This window comes from Ochotona curzoniae, unplaced genomic scaffold (assembly GCF_017591425.1).
Source record: "Ochotona curzoniae isolate NIBS_2020 unplaced genomic scaffold, NIBS_Ocur_1.0 scaffold_2683, whole genome shotgun sequence".
Taxonomy (NCBI): Eukaryota; Metazoa; Chordata; class Mammalia; order Lagomorpha; family Ochotonidae; genus Ochotona; species Ochotona curzoniae.
The window spans coordinates 7,823,415-7,843,430 of NW_024467100.1; the positions used below are offsets into that span (position 1 = coordinate 7,823,415).

The 20,016-nt window shown below is 39.7% G+C and overlaps 2 protein-coding genes across 2 annotated transcripts; both read left to right on the forward strand.

Annotated features, from left to right (window-relative positions):
* The first annotated feature begins 328 nt into the window (after positions 1 to 328).
* Positions 329 to 1,512, forward strand: LOC121171622 (olfactory receptor 10J3-like). The gene is made up of 2 exons (XM_041003379.1): positions 329 to 351; positions 570 to 1,512. Exon 2 carries the CDS (start codon positions 574 to 576, stop codon positions 1,510 to 1,512), a length of 939 nt encoding a protein of 312 aa, XP_040859313.1. The 5' UTR covers positions 329 to 351; positions 570 to 573.
* Positions 1,513 to 12,353: 10,841 nt separating this feature from the next.
* LOC121171547 (olfactory receptor 10J3-like) lies at positions 12,354 to 18,464 on the forward strand. The gene is given in 3 exon segments (XM_041003276.1): positions 12,354 to 12,361; positions 17,502 to 18,333; positions 18,336 to 18,464. Coding segments are annotated over 3 exon segments (969 nt in total).
* The last annotated feature ends 1,552 nt before the right edge of the window (positions 18,465 to 20,016 follow it).

Here is a 20,016-nt window from a genome sequence, read left to right on the forward strand (position 1 = left end):
ACACACCATATCAGAGAACCTGGCTTTGAGTCCCTACTTATTTCCAACTCCAGATAACTGCTAAGCCACACCCCACAGCAGGGAAGGAGTCTGCCGCCCAGGAAGCCCAGATTGAAATCTTCGATACCGGCTTCAAAGTGGGCAAGCCCCAGCTGTTGCATTTGGGGGAGTGAAACAGAGTCTAAACGGTACTTCTTTCTGTGTGTGTGTGTGTGTGTGTGTGTGTGTGTGTGTGTGTGTGTGTGTTTTCCACTTAAGTTAATACATACATAAGTAAAATCTAATGAGAAACAAACTGAAAGCAAGGGTTGTTTCTACAAATCTATTAATTTGCTTCTGCTTTACAGATCATTTCTATTTCTGTTCTAAATCCCAGGGTTCTAGAGTAATGCTTTTGGAGTATGGTAGAATATAGAGGCCACAGTTGGATTCTAATGAGTTTTCAGGGCTAGATAATGTTAGAGGTTGGACACAAATTTGACTGAATCCTTGATCCATCATATTCTGCTCTATGGCTAATTCATCACACATTTCTTTCCCTTTCCCAGCTTTTTCAGACCTATTCCGACATCAATGTCGAAGTCAAATTCAACGGTGACTGACTTCCTCTTCGAAGGATTTTCCAGCTTTGGGTGGCAACACAGGCTTATCTTCTTTGTTGTCTTTCTGAGTCTGTACCTGCTGACTCTCTCTGGCAATGTGATCATTGTGACCATTATTCGCCTGGACCGTCACCTCCATACCCCCATGTACTTCTTCCTTAGCATGCTTTCTGTCTCAGAGACGTGCTACACTGTAGCAATCATTCCCAGGATGCTTTCTGGGCTCTTAAGTCCTCATCAGACTATTGCTATCCAAAGTTGTGCCACTCAGCTGTTCTTCTATCTCACCTTTGGCATCAACAACTGCTTCCTGCTCACGGTCATGGGGTATGACCGCTATGTAGCCATCTGCAATCCCTTACGTTATTCAGTCATCGTGGATAAGAGGACCTGTGTCCAGTTGGCATGTGGTTCACTGGGAATTGGCCTGGGCATGGCCATTGTCCAGGTAACATCTGTATTTTCTCTGCCCTTCTGTGATGCCTTTGTCATCCCCCACTTCTTCTGTGATGTAAGACCCTTGCTGAAGCTGGCTTGCACAGATACTGCTGTGAATGAGGTCATCAACTTCGTGGTCAGTGTAAGTGTCCTTGTCCTACCAATGGTTCTGGTCTTCATTTCCTATGTCATCATCATCTCCACCATTCTCAAAATTGCTTCAGCTGAGGGTCGGAAGAAGGCCTTTGCCACCTGTGCCTCTCACCTCACAGTGGTCATCATTCACTATGGCTGTGCCTCCATCATCTACCTCAAGCCTAAATCCCAGAGTTCCCTAGGGCAGGACAGACTCATCTCTGTGACCTACACTGTCATCACTCCCTTACTGAACCCACTTGTGTACAGTTTGAGGAACAAGGAGGTCAAAGATGCTCTCTGCAGAGCCATGGGGAGAAAGCCACTGTCTTCATAATGAAGCATGTAAACTATATAATTTTTAATGCTGTTTCAATAACACCTTTATATATGAGTTCAAGAATAATAAATTAAACTGTATTTGATACTAAATCTTTATGTTTCCTTTTATGGTAGCTATAGCTTTCTGAATCCTTCAGACCAGAAAATGAATTTTCATATACTTAGGAAGGTAAGAAAAAGTCTTATGGGCCTAGGTCACTCATATCCAAAAGGACTCATCCTCAAAAATATTGGGAATAAACTGTTAATTATATGTTTCCAGTAAAATATCAGGTCCAGGATATAGATATATTCACCTGGATTTGGATATGACAATAAATGCACATGTGTTAAAGCATCCCATGATCTCCCCTAAAAGTAAACGTCAGGAGAAGTGTTCTAGAAAGTTTATAATAAGAGATTTGGAAGCAATTTCAGAAATATTTTGCTATCGTTCTTAAGGATATCAAAACAATTTGTTCAGCCTTTTAAACAAGTAAGTGAGGAGACACAACATCTCTGAGTTTCTCTGGACATTGAAGATTTTCTTATAATTATATTTTGCAACTTGCTAATATCTTTGCAAAGATAGCCTGAGAAATTTTCAAAAGGTTAGAGACCTACTTCTCAAGGGAATGCAGCTGCTTATGTAAGTAGTTTAGATGTGGGAGCACACACACACACACACACACACACACACTCACACACTCACACACACACACACTCACACACTCAGCTACAGAACACAGAATGAGTTGTTCGCATGCCTGAGATGACCAGATGAGAAATGTCTTCAAGAAAGGACAGCACACTGAAAAGGTCAATATTTTGCGTCCTTTTAATACAGAATTTAAAAGGAGAGAACTTGAAGGAGCCAAGAAAGAGAACAGTTCATTCTACAAGTACCTCTACAGTTTCTGAGATAGTTTTATTCTGAAAATAATAATGAATAGAAGTATTAAACATGGCATAATTTTTTTTCAATAAGCTTCTAATGTAATAAGGGATAATTTCAAGAAGTTCTCTCCAGAATATTCCTAAATGTAAACATGAATTAAAATAGTGCATCATGGGAGAACACTGCTGAAAGTGAAAATGTGTACTCTGGGCAAGGCAGGATCCTGTCTCTGAGACTGCTTCTCCATTCCAATCTTCTCGACTGAAGACTAAAGCATACTCTGAGTTTCAGACACTTTTCCAGTATCCCAAATTTCAATAGCCAAATGTGTTGATCTGTTGAGGAAAGGCATAACTTGGTAAAATGTCATGAAATCCATTGGGGGCTCAGAATGCAGTAATTTAGTGAGAAAGCAATGAACATGTTTCACTTTGCAAAAGGCAGTGGTTGTGAAGTCTGATGGGGATAAAATGTAGGTTGGCCTTAGCATCCAGATTTCTAGAAACGATAGAGTCTGTTTATATCTTAATAATTTAAAACATGTGCTTTGTAGTTCCACTTAATTGAGATGAAATCTGATGGCCCGATGCCACGCTGTCTCCCCCCTCAATCTGAATGTGAGGAAATGATATGCTATGTTACCATAGCATGTTAGGACCCACACATACCTTCCCTTCTGATATGGCAGAGCCTTGTGATATGGGCTTCAGTTGAGTCTCATCAAGAATCATGCTCCCTAATGCCCGTTTCCTCTAGTGTCCCATTCACTTTCTAACGTTGCCTCTCCTGCTTCCTCTGTACGGGGATATTGGCTCTGCTTATAGCAGTTCTGAGAGGCTTTTCTCAGCTTCAGAGTCCTCATCCCTGAGCTGACTTGAGTTTCTTTCTCTCACTACATCACATTTCAACTTCTCCCCCTTGCTAGTCCTGCTAGTTTTCCTCCCTCGTGGGTGATAAATGCCAAGAGGAAATCTAATAAACTTCCTGCATTCAAATCTCTGCCTCAAAATCTGTTTCCTTAGGATCACAACCTAAAACATTTTAGAATTCCGTTTCCAGAACAGAAAGCAGTGTCAGTATAAAGCTCAAATCTTCAAGATTGAAATATTCTAGTAGGTGGTAGGTCAGTGACTCCCACGTATTAATTAAAAGGTTTTTATGCTATTTATGTAGCCAAATTTACTGTGATGTAGCTGACAGGAGTATTATCTTCCATGATGTGGTAAAGAAGATAAAAATCTCAGTTTTGCTCAGAGTACACAAAAAGTCATTCTTTTGTCTTCAAAGAATTCTCTGTGAGCAATTCCGGATCTATTGCAGTCTGGTGCCACCACCTTCCTATGAGACTGCTGACCACTGTTTCTGATGTTTGAAAAACATAAAACAGCAGGAAACATTGATAGTCCTTTCAGCTGTGAAGACAGTGCAAAAGGGTGGGTGCTATAGCTGATGTATACAAGTGGACTATATGGTAATCTAATATTTATAGGATAAAAGTTGTGTGGTGAATGTAGTAGTTAAAGAAGCATAGGCATAGGGAGACAGCTGCCTAGAACTGAAAAGATAATTTAAGAATCCCACTCTACTTTTAAGGGGTCTCAAAGAATTTATCCCAGAAGTTCCTGCTCCCTTTCTTAATGAGAAGCTTCCATCTTGAAGCAATAGGGCCTGTGGTCACCATTTGCCGCCTAATGACAAAAGGGAGGGCAGAGCCTCTCCTTAAGTACCCAAGCCTTCCTCATATGGATATGTTGGCTTTTGTCTGAACCTCTATATTGCAAATGGCCAAGGAATTTGTCTTCATTGGTCACCACAAGAAAGGTTGCAATTTGTTTTTTAGAGAACCAATTCTAACTACTGCAAATCCTTAATGATTTGTGTGTGTGTGTGTGTGATAGTTAATCACGAGAGTGTGAATGTTGCTCTATGGACTGGGTTGGCCCTTTTTCTGAGTTCAGAAGTGAGAGGAAATTCCAACCTGAATCTTGTGATTTCCTCCTATTTAAATCATCTTTATACATGTGTCACTCCTTTTGTAGTGCAGGTAGAAAGATCTCCTGTGTCTTTCACTAAAACACTACTTTTTCCATCTTAACTCACAGGTGTGAATTCTGTGATCCACATTCCTTCTGAATACGTGAAGCAGGGATGGACCTCTGGCATAGGGATTAAGCTATCACTTGGGATAGCACATCTTGCATTACAGTGCCTCAGTTTGATTCCTTGCTCCACTCCTCACTCTGTCCACCTGCTAACACACACTCAGGGCAGCAGCATGTGGTGACTGGGCAGTTGCGTTTCTGCCATCCGAGTGGGAGGCCTGGAATGAGTCTCTGGTTCCTCCCTCTCTGACTTCCACATGAAACAAATGAATAAAAGATTCCTTTTACAGAAGAAAACTGGAAAAAAGAAACAACAGACACAGGTCTCAACGAAACCTAAAATTTAGATACACAAAGAAAAAAACTGTATAATTATTACAAGTTAATCAATAATATGTTGCCTTAAATTTAATACAGAAAAGTTTAACAGAAAAGTATCTGATAATCAAATGGTCATTGCACATAATTTAATGAATAGTACCTACACTTACAAGTAGACACACACTCATTTGTAATCATGAAAGAAACTGGCTGCAGTACAAATATATAATGGCACAGAAACGTGTGAGAAGAGCTCAAGCACGCTGATTGTTATGGATGTCAGTGATGTAATTTCTTGAAAGGAACAATAATTTCTTCATTATTTGAAAAATAATAACCAAAATTTTGGTTTTATTTCAATGGTTATTGTAGCATCCTAGGTGAATGCTTTTGTACATATAAAAACTATAAAATAAAAAGTAAAAGTAAGGCCCAGTGTGATGGTCTAGCAGCTAAAGTCCTCGTCTTGAATGCGCCAGGATCCCATATGGGCGCCGGTTCTAATCCTGGCAGTTCCACTTCCCATCCAGCTCCCTGCCTGTGGCCTGGGAAAGCAATTGAGGATGGCCCAAAGCCTTGGGACTCTGCACCCATGTGGGAGACCTGGAGGAAGTTCCTGGCTCCTGACTTTGGATCGGTGCAGCACCAGTTGTTGTGCTCACTTGGGGAGTGAATCATCGGACGGAAGATCTTCCTCTCTGTCTCTCCTCCTCTCTGTATATCTGACTTTGTAATAAAAATAAATAGATCTTTTAAAAAAAGTAAAAGTAAATTTTTAAAAATTGGGAATGTGGAAAGTAAGAGTGAAAGATGAAATCACTGTACAGGAAAGAAGTGGAAATTCACACGGGCACTTCTCAGCGAAGTGTTTACAGCCTTTATGAATGAATAATCGCCAAAGAATTGGAAGCACAATCATTGACACAATGTGTCTGCTCATAGGGACCTCAGGTTAGCTCAAGCCCTATTTTCATACAGAAGAAACAGAATCTCAGAGATTAGTCAGGAATTTGTCCCAATCTCATGCCTATTCAGCAAAGAGTTTAATTTTCCTGTGGTGGTCTCTGTCCATGGCACTCTAAATCTTGGAGTTGAGGACAAAAGGGCAGGTAGCAGTGTGTTGTGATACTCAGAAACCTACAAAATCCCTCAAAAGATGTGTCTCAAACTGTGGAAAGGATATTCAGCTCATGTTTCTTAGTTTTCAATTTTTTTAAAGATTTTATTTTTTATTGGAAAGGCACATATACAGAGAGGAGGAAAGACAGAGAGGATGATCTTCCATCCAATGATTCACTCCCCAAGTGTCCGCAACAGCTGGAGCTGAGCTGATCCAAAGCCAGGAGCTAGGAGTTTCTTCCCTCCAGGTCTCCCACATGGGTGCAGGGCCCCAAGGCTTTGGGCCATCCTCGACTGCTTTCCCAGGCCACAGGCAGGGAGCTGGATGGAAGTGGAGCTGCCCGGACTAGAGCCGGTGCTCATATGGGATCCCGGCGCGTTCAAGGTGAGGACTTTAACCACTACGCAATCACGTCGGGCCCTAGTTTTCAGTTCTTAATGGAATCATTTCATCCGGGATGCTTTCTGGAGTCATGTATCCACTAGCCCAACGCGTACTGGGGTGATGCATTATGTATCATGTGCATCTTGATCAAACTGTGGATCAAGGTGACAACCATATCTATCATGCCAAAACTTACATTTCAAAGCATGGATGAGGAAAAATGCCTTAGAATGATGTCATGGAACCTCGCATGAGGACGCTTCCTGGCCTATTGTTTTATGAGAAAATGTTTGCTTACCCATTACACTTATTGATATGAAGTCAAGTGACACAGCAGTCCACTTGGACCAAGATCATTCCTTACCTTTTCTAAATAATTAGAAAAGACAGGGAATGGGAGAGGTGGAGTAAAAACAATTTCCATTCCAGATGTTTGCTCTATGAAAACAAAAAGCTTCATTCATATTTCTTTCTTCTTAAAAAATATTCTTTTAGAAAAGACAGGATTTGTAGATCTTGTGGTTATTCACACCCTCCTCCCTGGGGACACCTCTTCCTGTCCTGAAGTGCAAGTACACTCCAGGTACTTGAATTTCATTGATTATCACATGATGTTTGGTTTTCCTGATGCTTTCCCTAAGTCAGAAGTATACTTGTCTCCATGGGCAGCAGACACAAGGAAAGCCTGACAAACATTGAGTTTCCTATTGACCCTTAAAATGTCTCCCCTTCTATAAATTTTTACAAGTTAAACAAACAAAACAAACAAACAAAAAAACAAACTTCCACACACAGTCTCTTACTTAATTCTCAGAAGAGCTCTAGGAGGTGCACAGGAGGTGCTGCTGTTGTATAATCACAATGCTGAGGTTCATGGAGAAATAAGAAGACTTTCCCAAGTTACAAAAGCAGAAAGTAATCCAGCTTTGGATGTCTGTGTCTCCTCTTATATGGTCTCATCTCTTTCTAACGGATGGCTTTAGAGGACGCAGGAAGTTAACCTTTTCCACCCATAAGGGAGGCCTTACCCTCCAATAAATAGTGCAAGGATATAAAATGAAAGGGAAAATAAATGAACCCAAACTGTCTAACTTCTCTGCCCAAGGTCTTATTCAGGCCTAGGCTATTTTCAGAGATGAAGTTTCTGATGACTGTTTTGTTGTTGTTGTTATTGTTGTTGTTGTTGTATCTCAAATTTGCTTAGGTCAGTTGCCAAGAGAGATATAAAATACGAGCTCAAGAAAAAAGCATGGAGTACATGCTTTTTTATATTATTGGTTTCTCTGAATATAGAATTCTATGCTATTTTCTCTTCATTTGGGCATGCTATAGATGCCTTTCCAGGGCTTTCTTTGTTCCATTGTTGTTAGTAAAAGATCAGTTGGTAGTCTTGAAAATAATATGTCATTTCCTCACTAACCACTTTTAAGCCTGCTTGTTTTTACCTTTTCTTTTAAACATTTTTACAATACCCGTCTACACGAATTTTTGCTGAGGATATGTGTGTTTTTATCCTGCTTATCATTCGCTCAGGGTAATTCTGGAATCTGTGTTCTGCTTTCCTCATGTTTGGAAAATTCCTAGATATTCTTTCTTTATTTGTTTTATGTGCTGCCTTTCTCCATCTGTGGTACTCCAATTATGCATATACTTAGATTTTTGTGGAGATCTGTGTGCTTCCTATACTTTTATATATTTTGTATTCTTATTAGTCTTTGAATATTACCTTATTGACATGTCTTCTAATTCCTTCATTTTAATCTCCAGTTATTTTTTATCTGGGGGTGGGGAAAGAATGAGCTGAACATGCAGACAGCTACTGAAAGATGGAGCCTCCATCTACTCCCCAAGTACATGTGATAGTTATGGCTGACCTGGGCTGAACCCAGGACCCAGAAGATCCTCCACAGAGATGACAAAGATCAAATTGCCTTGGATCAAAGCTGAATATCCAATAGGCACTCCTATATGGAGTGCAAGCAACTTAATCTGCATCTTAACCACTAAACCAGATGCCCACCCCTCCACTTACTTCTAATGTGCTATTAAAATATTCTATTCAAAGCAATGTGGCTAAGTGTGTTAAGCCACTGCTTGGAACATTTGCATGCCACGTAGAGGCTCTGTCTTGAGTCTTAATGCTTTGCATCCCATCTAGTTGCCTGTTAATATGCCTAAAAATGGATCAGTGATGGCTTAGGTGCTTGAGTTCTTGCCACTCATGTGAAAAATCCAAATGGAGTTCGTGCTTCCTGGCTTCAACCTGACCCAATAAGAATTTGGGAAGTGAAGCAAAGATAGAAAACCTCATATTTCTCTCAGTCCCTCTCTTTTACTCTGTCTTTTAAAGAAATAAAATAAATCTTTAAAAAAAACTATTATATTATGGTTCTTTTTTATTTCAGTTATTGTATTGTCTCTTTACTACGCTTTCACTCCATCTATTCTTAAACACTTCAGTTCTATGCTATTATTCCACAATTTTCCATCTATTTGTCAACATTGTAATGAATAAATGAGTTTCCTATTTTTGCAGAAGAAAATAACCACAATTTTAGTAGCTTAACACAACACATATCATTGTTCATTAGCACTGATCAACTGTTGTAGAATAGGCTTAGCTAAATCTTCAGTTCAGTGTCTCCCACACCTGCAATCTATGTGTCATCTACCCTGCATTCCTCCTAGAGTTTGGCATCCACCTCCATTGTTGTTGAAAGAATCAGGACCGAGTAGACACACGACTCATGTTTTCATTTTCTGATTGTGTACTAAGACTTGTCACAATTTTTAGAGTTGGTTTACATTCCTTACCATCCGGTCCTGTCACAAGCCTCCTTAGAACACAACAGTTTGATCCTATTTTTAAAGTTATTTTTGTCCATTATTTGAAAGGCAGTGTTAAAGAGAGAGAGAGGGAAAGACACAGAGAAATTTCCCATTCATTGGTTCACTTCCCAAATGCCCGCAACAGCTGGCACTGGGCCAAAGCCAAAAGATGAGAAAGCTTTTTCTGGGTCTCTGACATTGTTTCAGAAAGCAACTTGACTCTTAAAGAAAGACAAGAGGGATCTCTTGTACTAGTCTGCTGAAACGGAGTCTTCATGCAAGGTAAACGTGGGAATGACACCAATCATCTTTGTCATATTTTGTTAGAAATTGGCAAGTGACAATTTCAGTCGCAGTAGAGGGAAAGAGTTAACAGGTGTCACTCATTATGGATCACCTTGGGATGCATCTGTTGTGATAGTATTTATCTTGTAGATATACCTTATAACTTTAATGTAGTTCACTTTTATGAACCAGTTTCTGCTGAGTGCTTTTTTTCCTTCTTGGTCTTTAGCTCTGTGACTTCTCTCCTGGTATGACTGGTGCATTTTTTTATTGCATCCTGAACACTATATCAGGAGTTCTCAATTCTTTCCTGAAAAGAGCCAGATAATAAATAATTCAGAATTTATGGACCATAAGCCTCTGTTGCAACTATTAAATTCTTCCATGGTAGCACAAAAGCAACCATAGATAATACATAAGTGAATGAGTGGGTTGTGGTTCAAAATGCCTAGTAATTACTGAAATTTGAATTTCATATAACTCTCATGTCAAAAAGGGTTTTCCTTGTTTTGATTTGTTTCCCACCAGTTAAAAATGTAAAATCTATTGCAGAGTTTAGTGTGTTCACAAAATAACAGGTGAGCTTAAAGGCAGGTAGGCCACAGTTGTCTACCCCAACTCTGGATCAAAAAATCAGAAAGATAAATTAGGGCTGTGCATTTTATTATCTCCCTGTAGAGAACATTTTGCTTTGCTTCCTGGCAAGAATAAGATTAAACCAGTCTAACTAGTGATTGTGCTAATTTGAAGTTGGTTAAAGTCATTGTGTTGTTTCATTTATTTCCATGTTATGCTTTCAGATAGGGTGAAGCCTTAAGCACATGGATGCTACAAGGCCCTCAGCTCAATTTGTTAGTTCTTTTAACCAGAGATTACTAACCAGGCTTCAGCTCCCCAGGAAAACTGCAGAGACAGGAGTGCCAAGCTAACGTTTCAAGATATTTCTTCTTTGGGGGATCATATTCCTTCACATATTCACCACTTTAGAAGCTAAAATCACTTCATTTATTATTACAGTGCCTTTGTGGAAGTTTAGAACTAATTCGATACTTGAGTTTTATGAAGACATGAGGTGTAGCAGAAAAGAAAGAAGCCATGGAAGGAATCGTTTATTCCAGCTTTCTCACTTGGCCTCAGTTTGTTCATTTTCAAAATGAAATTAATAATCTTTACACAGGTGCTGATAGTTCCAAAACTTCATGAGAATGATAAAATTAAAAGTCATCACACATTTTTCATGTACTATTTGAAGCACCCTTGTTTATCCACTTCCTCATGTTCTTAGAGAAACAATATAAAATAGTTTGAAGGACCCAAAGAAGTGGTGGAATATCATGATCATCATCTTCATCCCCACATTATTATAATAGCAATTATAGATAGCTATCCAGGGGCCTAGAGGTCAGTCTAAACTTTAGTAAGGTTAGTGGCAAATATGGCACTGAAATAAGTTGAGAACTGCTCACTAGTCTTAACGCCCTCTTCATCTTTACCATCACAGTCACTTTCATCCAGTAGTGCCAGCATTGAAAAAAAAATCGCATTGAATTCTATTTAACTAACACAAAAATATTCATGAGGCCTGACTTCTGTTGCTAAATTCTAAACTTCCATTCATCATCACAGCAGTCTAAGAAACATCTCTGTCCTTGTTTTTATTTCCAAGCAAATATAATGATGCCATCATATAGGTTTATTGTTAACACTGAGTAAATACATGTGTTTTGCATGGCTTAATGTCTAGCATATAGTAAGAGCATGTCACAAATGCTAGCAAGCATTTTTTTTTTAAGTAACAACAAAAGGTGACTGAGAAAGAGCCCATATCGATATACACTCACTATTCAGTTTGAAAATGAAGCAACTCAAAAATGATTAAGGGTTTAAAGGCAAATGACAGGGTCCAGCACACTAAAGTCCTCGTCTTGCATGTGCCAGGATGCCATATGGGTACCAGTTTTTGTCTTGGCTGCCCCATTTCCCTTCCAGCTCTCTGCCTGTGGCCTGGGAAAGCAATCAAAAGGCAGCCCAAAGCCTTAGGACCCTGCACCCACATAGGAGACCTGTTAGAAGCTCCTGGTTCCTGGTTTTGGATCAGCTAAACTCTGGCCATTGTAGCTACTTGGGACATGAACTAGTAGATAGAAGATCTTTCTCTCTGTCTTGCTTTCTTTCTGTAAGTGTGACTTTCCATTAAAAATAGATAAATCTCAAAGAAAAAGAAGCTAAATCATAGCTGAATGCCATGACTGATACGTTCTAAGAATATAGAAACAATTAAAATCTATTTTCCATTAAAATGAGGTACATATAGTGTATGGCAGAAAATTTGACAAAGAAGAAGGCTCTGGTGTAACTGCTATGGGGGCTTCAAAATGAATCTAGAAGATGGTGAGCAGAGCAGAGCAGAGCAGAGAAAGATCAGTTTAAAAGTATGAAAATTCATAGAGCAGAACTGAAGGTCAGGATGGATGATTCAAGGCAAAGATTTTATAATAGTTTCAAGTATCAGAGGAAGTGAAGATTAGCTGTTTGTGTGCCTAGTAGCAGAATCCAAATTCTACCTGAAAGTTGTTTCTTCTAGCTCTTCACATATGAAGAGCCATTCCCTAAGGCCTCTAGCTCCCTTCTCTAGGCACCAGAGACGTGAATAGAGCAGAGGATATTGGCAAGATCATGGCTCACCCAACAAGGGACATCCAGAGATGCCGTTCACCCCAGAGATTATCTCTAATAAGACAGCTCTGTTCTCCAACGTGTTATTCTCAGGATCAGGAAATGAGCTGCTCAGGTAATGAGGCCCCCAGGCACAGTGCTGCTGGAATTATATGTTCTACTGTTAATCATGTGGGAGTATTAAGCACGGTTTGGAGCAGAGAGACCCAGCATTTGGAAGACAATCTGACAGTTTATTAAGAATGCCCAAGTCAGAGTCACTACTTTTTGACTCAAAGATGAGCTTCTTCAGTGAACGTAGTGATGTAAACCTGGAGAGAAATTTCATGTGAATGTTTCTATCCTTCACCTCAAAGGACTGGACACTAAAAGCCTGAGGTAAACATTTCCGTCCTCTCTCAATAGCATTACTTAAGCATGACCCTGTAAGAGGTGCTTGAAGATTTTCTAGGGAAGAAGGCATTTGTATTAAAGTGTGGAATGACGTGAGTGACTCTAAAACAACACAGTTCTGCAAAATTTAATAACATGGATTTTAAATCATTTTGGCAATTAAATCAGCAGAAACATAGGAAATAGCCTTTAACTATGAATAAAATCTATATTATGGTATATATAATATAATATAATATAATATAATATAATATAATACAATACAATACAATATAATATAATATAATACGATTACTATTGTAGAATGGTGGAGGTATCTCAGGCATAGAAACCTCTATCCAAAAGGCCTGAGAACCAGGCCACTTGATGAGTTTCACTTCTTCCTATGCTTGGATGGGGATATCTTTATCATAGCTGCGAGTCAGGCATCCTGTAGCCAATAATGGCGCAAAGGGGGCAACAACGTGTCTCAGAGGAAAATAAATCTGAGGTTAGGAAATGCGTCTTAGTTGATATAAGAACAGACACGTAAATCACCTGAATGGCTTTTAATGACTACAATACCAAAGGCTGTATGAGCATCTAAGCCTAAGACAGAAAAGCCTTCTCAGTCTTCACTGTTCGCTGGCACCTGCTGAGTACTCACACCTTGTGGCTAACCCATACCTTGAGCCACTGAGGAAACATTCATAATTTGACACGGTGAAAACTGAAACTTTCTGTTTGTGCAAACCATAAAGTATGAGAGGATAAATAAAAATTCAGGAATTGAGGATAATAAGGTTTCTATTCTAAGGGGGAAAATATGAATAGAGTCTTAGTCTTAGGCTTTCATCAGAGACAGGTCTCATCTCACATTTTCATCATTTATTTGAAAGAAATTAGTGGCATTAAGAGTACAAAGACAAAGCCACTATCTAAAATTTAAGGATTATGTTTACATCCTTCCTATTTCTTAAATCTCTTATCTTCCCCTCCCTCCCTGTTTACATTTCTTAGACTCTAACATAGCAGTCTTATTAGCCAATGTGTTTAAATTTTCTGTTCTACTCTGCGTCCTTCCCTGATTATTCTATTAGATTCCCATATAATGGTAGAGGAATAACATGTTTAGGTATTAGAAATTTGGAGCCAGGGACCAGCATGGTAGCAGAGCAGGCTAATCATCTTCATAACTCAGCTGCTCCGTTTCTGACACAGCTCCCTGCTTATGACCTGGGAAAGCAGTGGAAGATGACCCAAGTTCTTTGTTGACACCTTCATACACATGAGCGATCTGGATGAAGCCCCTGGCTCCCAGCTTCAGATCAGCCCGACTCTGGTCATCGCAGCCATTTGGGGAGTGAATCAACAAATAGAAGACCTTTCTCTGTCTCTCTTTGTTCTCTATGAAAAATCTGCCTTTGAAATAAAAATATATCTTTAAAAACAAGGAAGAAATGACTGTTAAAGCCAACTAACAGTCTGGAGAACAGGGAAATACTCGGGCCACAAGCAGCAGTAAGGTCTTCTAGTTGAAATAGTGGAATCCAAGTTAGAAACTAATGTGAATAAATCCTGCTGTTTAAATAAGCAATGGAAACTAATTTAAAAATTATGTATTCCGACCTATATAACCCCAGCAAAAAAAATCTAAAGTTACTGCAGATTATCCTTAGAAACAATAATTGGATGAGTGTTTATGAACTGAGGAAGATATAAAAGACTGGATTTTATTTTAAAAAAAAAAGGTGATTTGAGGCAAAACTTAAGGTTGCTCTTTAGCTAACCCACTCTATCTGAAGAAAAAAAAACACACCATAATCATGAATCCAATCAACATAATCAAGAAAAGTTAGAATGATAATGTGAACAACTGGAAGGAAATAATTGGACATATATGAAGACAAGACTGAGATAATCAAAGGCATTTTACAAAACCAGGCATGCCAGACTCACGTCTGAAACCTTACCCTTCTGTTACTCTTTCCTCCTGCAAATTTAAACAGGCTCATTTGAGGAAATTAGAAATAACTGCTAGTAAAACTGATATATATAAAAGACTTCCTATATATCATGTGACAAGTCAATGTTTAAGAACATTAACCTATTCTACCCTGAGGATAACTCTATGGAATATTTCTCTACTAGATTTATAGGGTATTAGATCATTACATCTTGCTTTAAAGATTTGTTTATTTTTCTTGGAAAGGCAGATATACAGAGAGGAGGAGAGACAGAAAGGAAGATATTCCATCTGATGAATCACTCCCCAAGTGACCGCAACAGCCAGAGCTGAGCCAATCGGAAGCCAGGAACCCAGAGCCTCTGCTGGGTCTCAAATGCAGATGCTGGTTCCCAAGGCTTTGGGCCAGCCTCTACTGCTTTCCCAGGCCACAAGCTGGATGGGAAACAGGACTGCCGGGATTAGAACTGGGGCCCATATGAATCCTGGCACATTCCAGGAAAAGACTTTAGCCCCTAGGCTATCGCACTAGGCCCAGAACTTTACATCTAAAATTTAGAGAAGCTAATGAAGACATTTATGCACGTGAACCTTGTGAGTCAATCCTATGGGAAAACTAAGAACAATAGTAGAGGAGAGACAAAAACAAGGTGATTCAGATGAGCAAGATGAATTAGGAGATCACTGATTTCATCGTAGAGAATGATGATGGTCACTGGAAGTTGGACATAGGTGGAAATATAAAGAGGAGGAAATATCTGCCATCTTGAGTAGTAAGGAAATAGAGGTGATAACTAGTAAGGAAATAAAGTAAGGAAATACTGATTATAAGCTTTTTAAAAATGCAAAATACGAGAGAGAGAGAAGAAGGGATACACACAAATACACATAGGCAGAAAGCAGTGGGGCCTTGCAGAAAAAAGGAAGAGACACACAGAATTTTTCATTCTCTGGTCCATCTCCAAATGGCTGCGATAGTGTGGGCTGGGGCAAGTCTAAACTAGGTGCCGGGGACTTTATGCAGGTCTTTCCCATGGGTGGCAGAAGCCCAATTATTTGGGTCATCTTAGAATGCTTTCCTATGCATGTGATCAGTGAGCTGGGTAAGAAGCAAAACAGCCAGAACTCAAGTTAACACTCTGATTTAATATGCTGGCATTGCAAACAGTGGTTAAACCCATTGCATACAACGCTACCCCAACTCTCAACTTTCTGAATAAGGGTAATGATGAAACCTAGTTGAGTTATGTGGGTTTAATGGGTAAGGTTAAATCTTCAGAGACCAGTCTTCCATGCTGAATTTGCTCAGGGTAAGACAAAAAGACGGTGTATAGGGGCAATCCTACTCCCAGCACAGCTTGGAATATGCAGAACTGAAGTAAGAAATAGGACCTTTTATCTTTCTCCAATGAAATAAATTTTGTCTTTGATCTCACACTGTTAAAACCTATTTCCTACTGGAAGGAAACTCCTGGGTTCATTTTATTCTTTTCTTCTTTGGCTACAATTCAAGCAGATAAGCTAAATACTTGCAGTGCCCTGACAATTCATGTTTCATGATCTTAGAGAACATTTTTGCAGCATCTCCAGAAAATGTGCCCAAAAGAAGTGCTTCCTTCGTGTCAGTTTCACAATCACAGAGAATGTTAGCTATAGGCCTCCGGGTTTTGCACAGCGAGAAATCATTCTAGAGTCTCTTACAGGTCTTTTTGTATTGAATGCTGAGGAGTATGTTGAACAAACGCCAGTCTCGACATCTCTTATGTTATTAGGTCACTGTTCCTCACTGGATCTTGGAGCCCCAATGTGAGAGTGTGCTGAGGAGGAATTGTGCAGCTGGACACATCTGATGCATTATATGACTCTTCAATGGCCATGTAATCATTCCATTCCTTAAACAACCTTATTAAAGTATAACTGATAAACAATAAGCCTCAGATGTTTAATGTGCACAGTTTAGTATTTGGGCGTATGTATATGTCCGTGATATGTACTCCACCATCAACAAAACAAACAAATCTATTATTTTCAAATTCTTTTTGTGTTTTCATGTTTTAGAGATTTGCTTTGTTTTGTGGAAGACCATTAACATAAGCCCAGCTCTCTTAATAAATGTTTAAGCAGATAATGCAGAATTTTGGACAATGGATATTTGCAATACAGCAAATCTTCAGAACTAATTCATTACGTAGCAATGCAGCTTTATTGCAATTGAACTATTTGCCGTTTCTCCCTCTGTCCTGATCTACTGGCAACAGGCGTTCCATTCTCTGTTTCTGTGAGTTTGACTCTTTTAGTTACCTCATGCTTGTAGAATTATATGATATTACCCTTCTGTGACTGGTTTATTTCAGTTAGCAGAATGTCTTACCGATTCATCCACGTCACAGAGATGGCAGTGTCACTTCTTTGTTAGGGATGAATACTACTCCATTCTATGTGAATACTCTGTTTCATTTATCCATTCATTGTCATTAGACATCTGGGTTTCTATAATTTAACTATTGTGAGTAGTGCTGCAGTGAACACAAGAATGTAGTCATCAAGGAGTTTTTAAGCAAAGTCATCTCACAGGTTAGGGTGGCTGAAACAAGGAACACATCCTATTTTAAAAAGAGGACAAGTGTTGGCCAGGCTGGTAGAGGAAACTAAACACTCAGAAACTTTGGTGGGAATCTGAAGTACTATGACCCCCATAGAAAATATCATGGGAATTTGTCAATACTTAAAAAATAGAATTGCCATAGGATCAGGCAATTTCACATGTGGGTAAAAGATCAAAAAATGAAATTAAGAATTTGTTTCTGCTTGTTTGATCTCTTCTGGTCCTGTCATCATTGTTCCTGCTCTTAATGTCAAGATCCTAGGATAACACTTCCTATACTATTGAGGAAGGGAGTGGGGAAAGATGACGAACCTGAACAACTGTCCAGTAGTAGTGCAACATTGGGGACCACGTAGGTCTGAGATATTCTCAGGTTGGTCACACTACTCTATTTCATGATTGACTCGTCACATCTATCTTTTCTTTACCCAGCTTTTTCAAACACAGACTAAACACCAGCCTGGTAACCGACTTCCTCTTCGAAGGATTTTCCAGCTTTGGGTGGCAACACAGGCTTATCTTCTTTGTTGTCTTTCTGAGTCTGTACCTGCTGACTCTCTCTGGCAATGTGATCATTGTGACCATTATTCGCCTGGACCGTCACCTCCATACCCCCATGTACTTCTTCCTGTGTGTATTGTCCATCTCCGACACCTGTTATACAGTGACCATTGTTCCACGGATGCTTTCTGACCTTCTCAGTCCACATCATACAATTACCTTTCAAGAATGTGTCACTCAGCTGTTCTTCTATCTCACCTTTGGCATCAACAACTGCTTCCTGCTCATGGTCATGGGGTATGACCGCTATGTAGCCATCTGCAATCCCTTACGTTATTCAGTCATCGTGGATAAGAGGACCTGTGTCCAGTTGGCATGTGGTTCACTGGGAATTGGCCTGGGCATGGCCATTGTCCAGGTAACATCTGTATTTTCTCTGCCCTTCTGTGATGCCTTTGTCATCCCCCACTTCTTCTGTGATGTAAGACCCTTGCTGAAGCTGGCTTGCACAGATACTGCTGTGAATGAGGTCATCAACTTCGTGGTCAGTGTCTGTGTGCTTATACTGCCAATGGTTGTGGTCTTCATTTCCTATGTCATCATCATCTCCACCATTCTCAAAATTGCTTCAGCTGAGGGTCGGAAGAAGGCCTTTGCCACCTGTGCCTCTCACCTCACCGTGGTCATCATTCATTATGGTTGCACCTCTATCATTTACATGAAACCTAAGTCCCAGAGTCTCCTGGGACAGGACAGACTCATCTCTGTGACCTACACTGTCATCACTCCCTTGCTGAACCCTCTTGTGTACAGCTTGAGGAACAAAGAGGTCAAAGATGCTCTCTGCAGAGCCGTGGGGCAAAAACTTCCCTTCACAGCATAGATTGTAAAGGCCTTTGGTGTTTTTAAATATATGCCAATTTGAAATAGTGCATGCAAATAAAATTTAAAAATGAGTTTAGATTGGTCTGAACAAATTTTGATCCAAGCAATACTTTTAAAGACACATTTTCTGTCTTATCTATAGCCATTATATAAAATGGATCGCGAAGACTACACTAGATTGAGTCTTGTTCTAAAACTACAGGCTTCCTTTTGAGCCAGTCATGGGCCTCTAGTCCCCGACCCAGAGCAATCAGAAAATTACCTGATACTACACTTAAGTATATAGTGTGGAGATGCCCATATCTGCATCACTAATAACTGTTACATGCATTCACACCACCTGAGAATATTTTAGGTTACACACACAGGTCACATAAGGACATTTTAGTCCATGAACTGCCACATATCCAACCCTATATACTCATAGACTTGATAGGTATAGAATACATCATCTATTTTTTTGTGGAAGTACACGGTAATGCTTGCACGACAGTGAGATTACCTAATGTTGTTTTCTTGTAATGCTACCTCACCATTAATACATAGCTGAATATATGAAATTCCACTGAGACACTGAGTCTAGCAGAATGGAAAAGTGTTTTTGGAAAGACTATTTTGTTGCTGACAAGCATGGGAGAGAAATTTGTGCTGCTTTTTTTTTTAATTTAATTTTATTTTTATTAGAAAGACAGATATACAGGGAGGAAAGACAGAGAGGAAGATCTTCCGTTCATTGATTCACTTCCCAAGCAGCCACAATGGCCAGAGCTGAGAGCATATGAAACCAGAAACCAAGAGCTTCTTCCAGGTCTCCCACACAGGTGCAGGATTCCAAGGCTTTGGGCCATCCTCGACTGCTTTCCCAGGCCACAAGCAGGGAGCTGGATGGGAAATGGGGTCACTAGGTTTAGCACCAGTGCCCATATGGGATTACGGGACATGCAAGGTGAGGACTTGAGCTGCCAGGTCTTGTGCTGCCTTTTTACACGTACATGTGGAGACATATGTGCATATACGATTCCGAGGGCATTGAAAGCATTCTTCTAATATATTTGTGCTACTTATAGATAACACATCACAACCTGGGAAATGTTCAAAAGCCTAAAGGCATACCATTCAAATGGGCAGCATGGCCCTACCTTGCCTCGGAATGAGGAGTGCAAGTGGATGAATGTAAACAAGCATAGGCTACAGAAAATGCAAACATGGGTTGGCTGAATTTCCGAAATGGCCAGATGTGGAATCTCCTGAGAAAAAGAAGAGTGTAACAAAAGCATCAACACTTTGCACAATTTCAGGACAGAACTAAAAGCAGGGTGGGGAGTTTGAAGGTGCCAAGGAAAAGTTTGTATTACAAGCAGCTCTAAACTCTTTAAAATAGTATTATCAACACAAGTACTTTAATTACAATTTATGAAAATATTAACAAACAGAACTCTGAACCATGACTTAAAATTTTTTCCATAAGTTCCTAATCCTGCAAGGGTTAATCTTTGGAAGTGTCTTCTTGACTATTCCCAAATTGAAACTTGAGTTAAAACAGCACATCATGGAGCAGCATGGTGGTGCAGCATAC

Coding starts and splice junctions, on each gene's coding strand:
- LOC121171622 (XM_041003379.1), top strand. CDS start 574: ATGTCGAAGTCAAATTCAACGGTGACTGACTTCCTCTTCGAAGGATTT.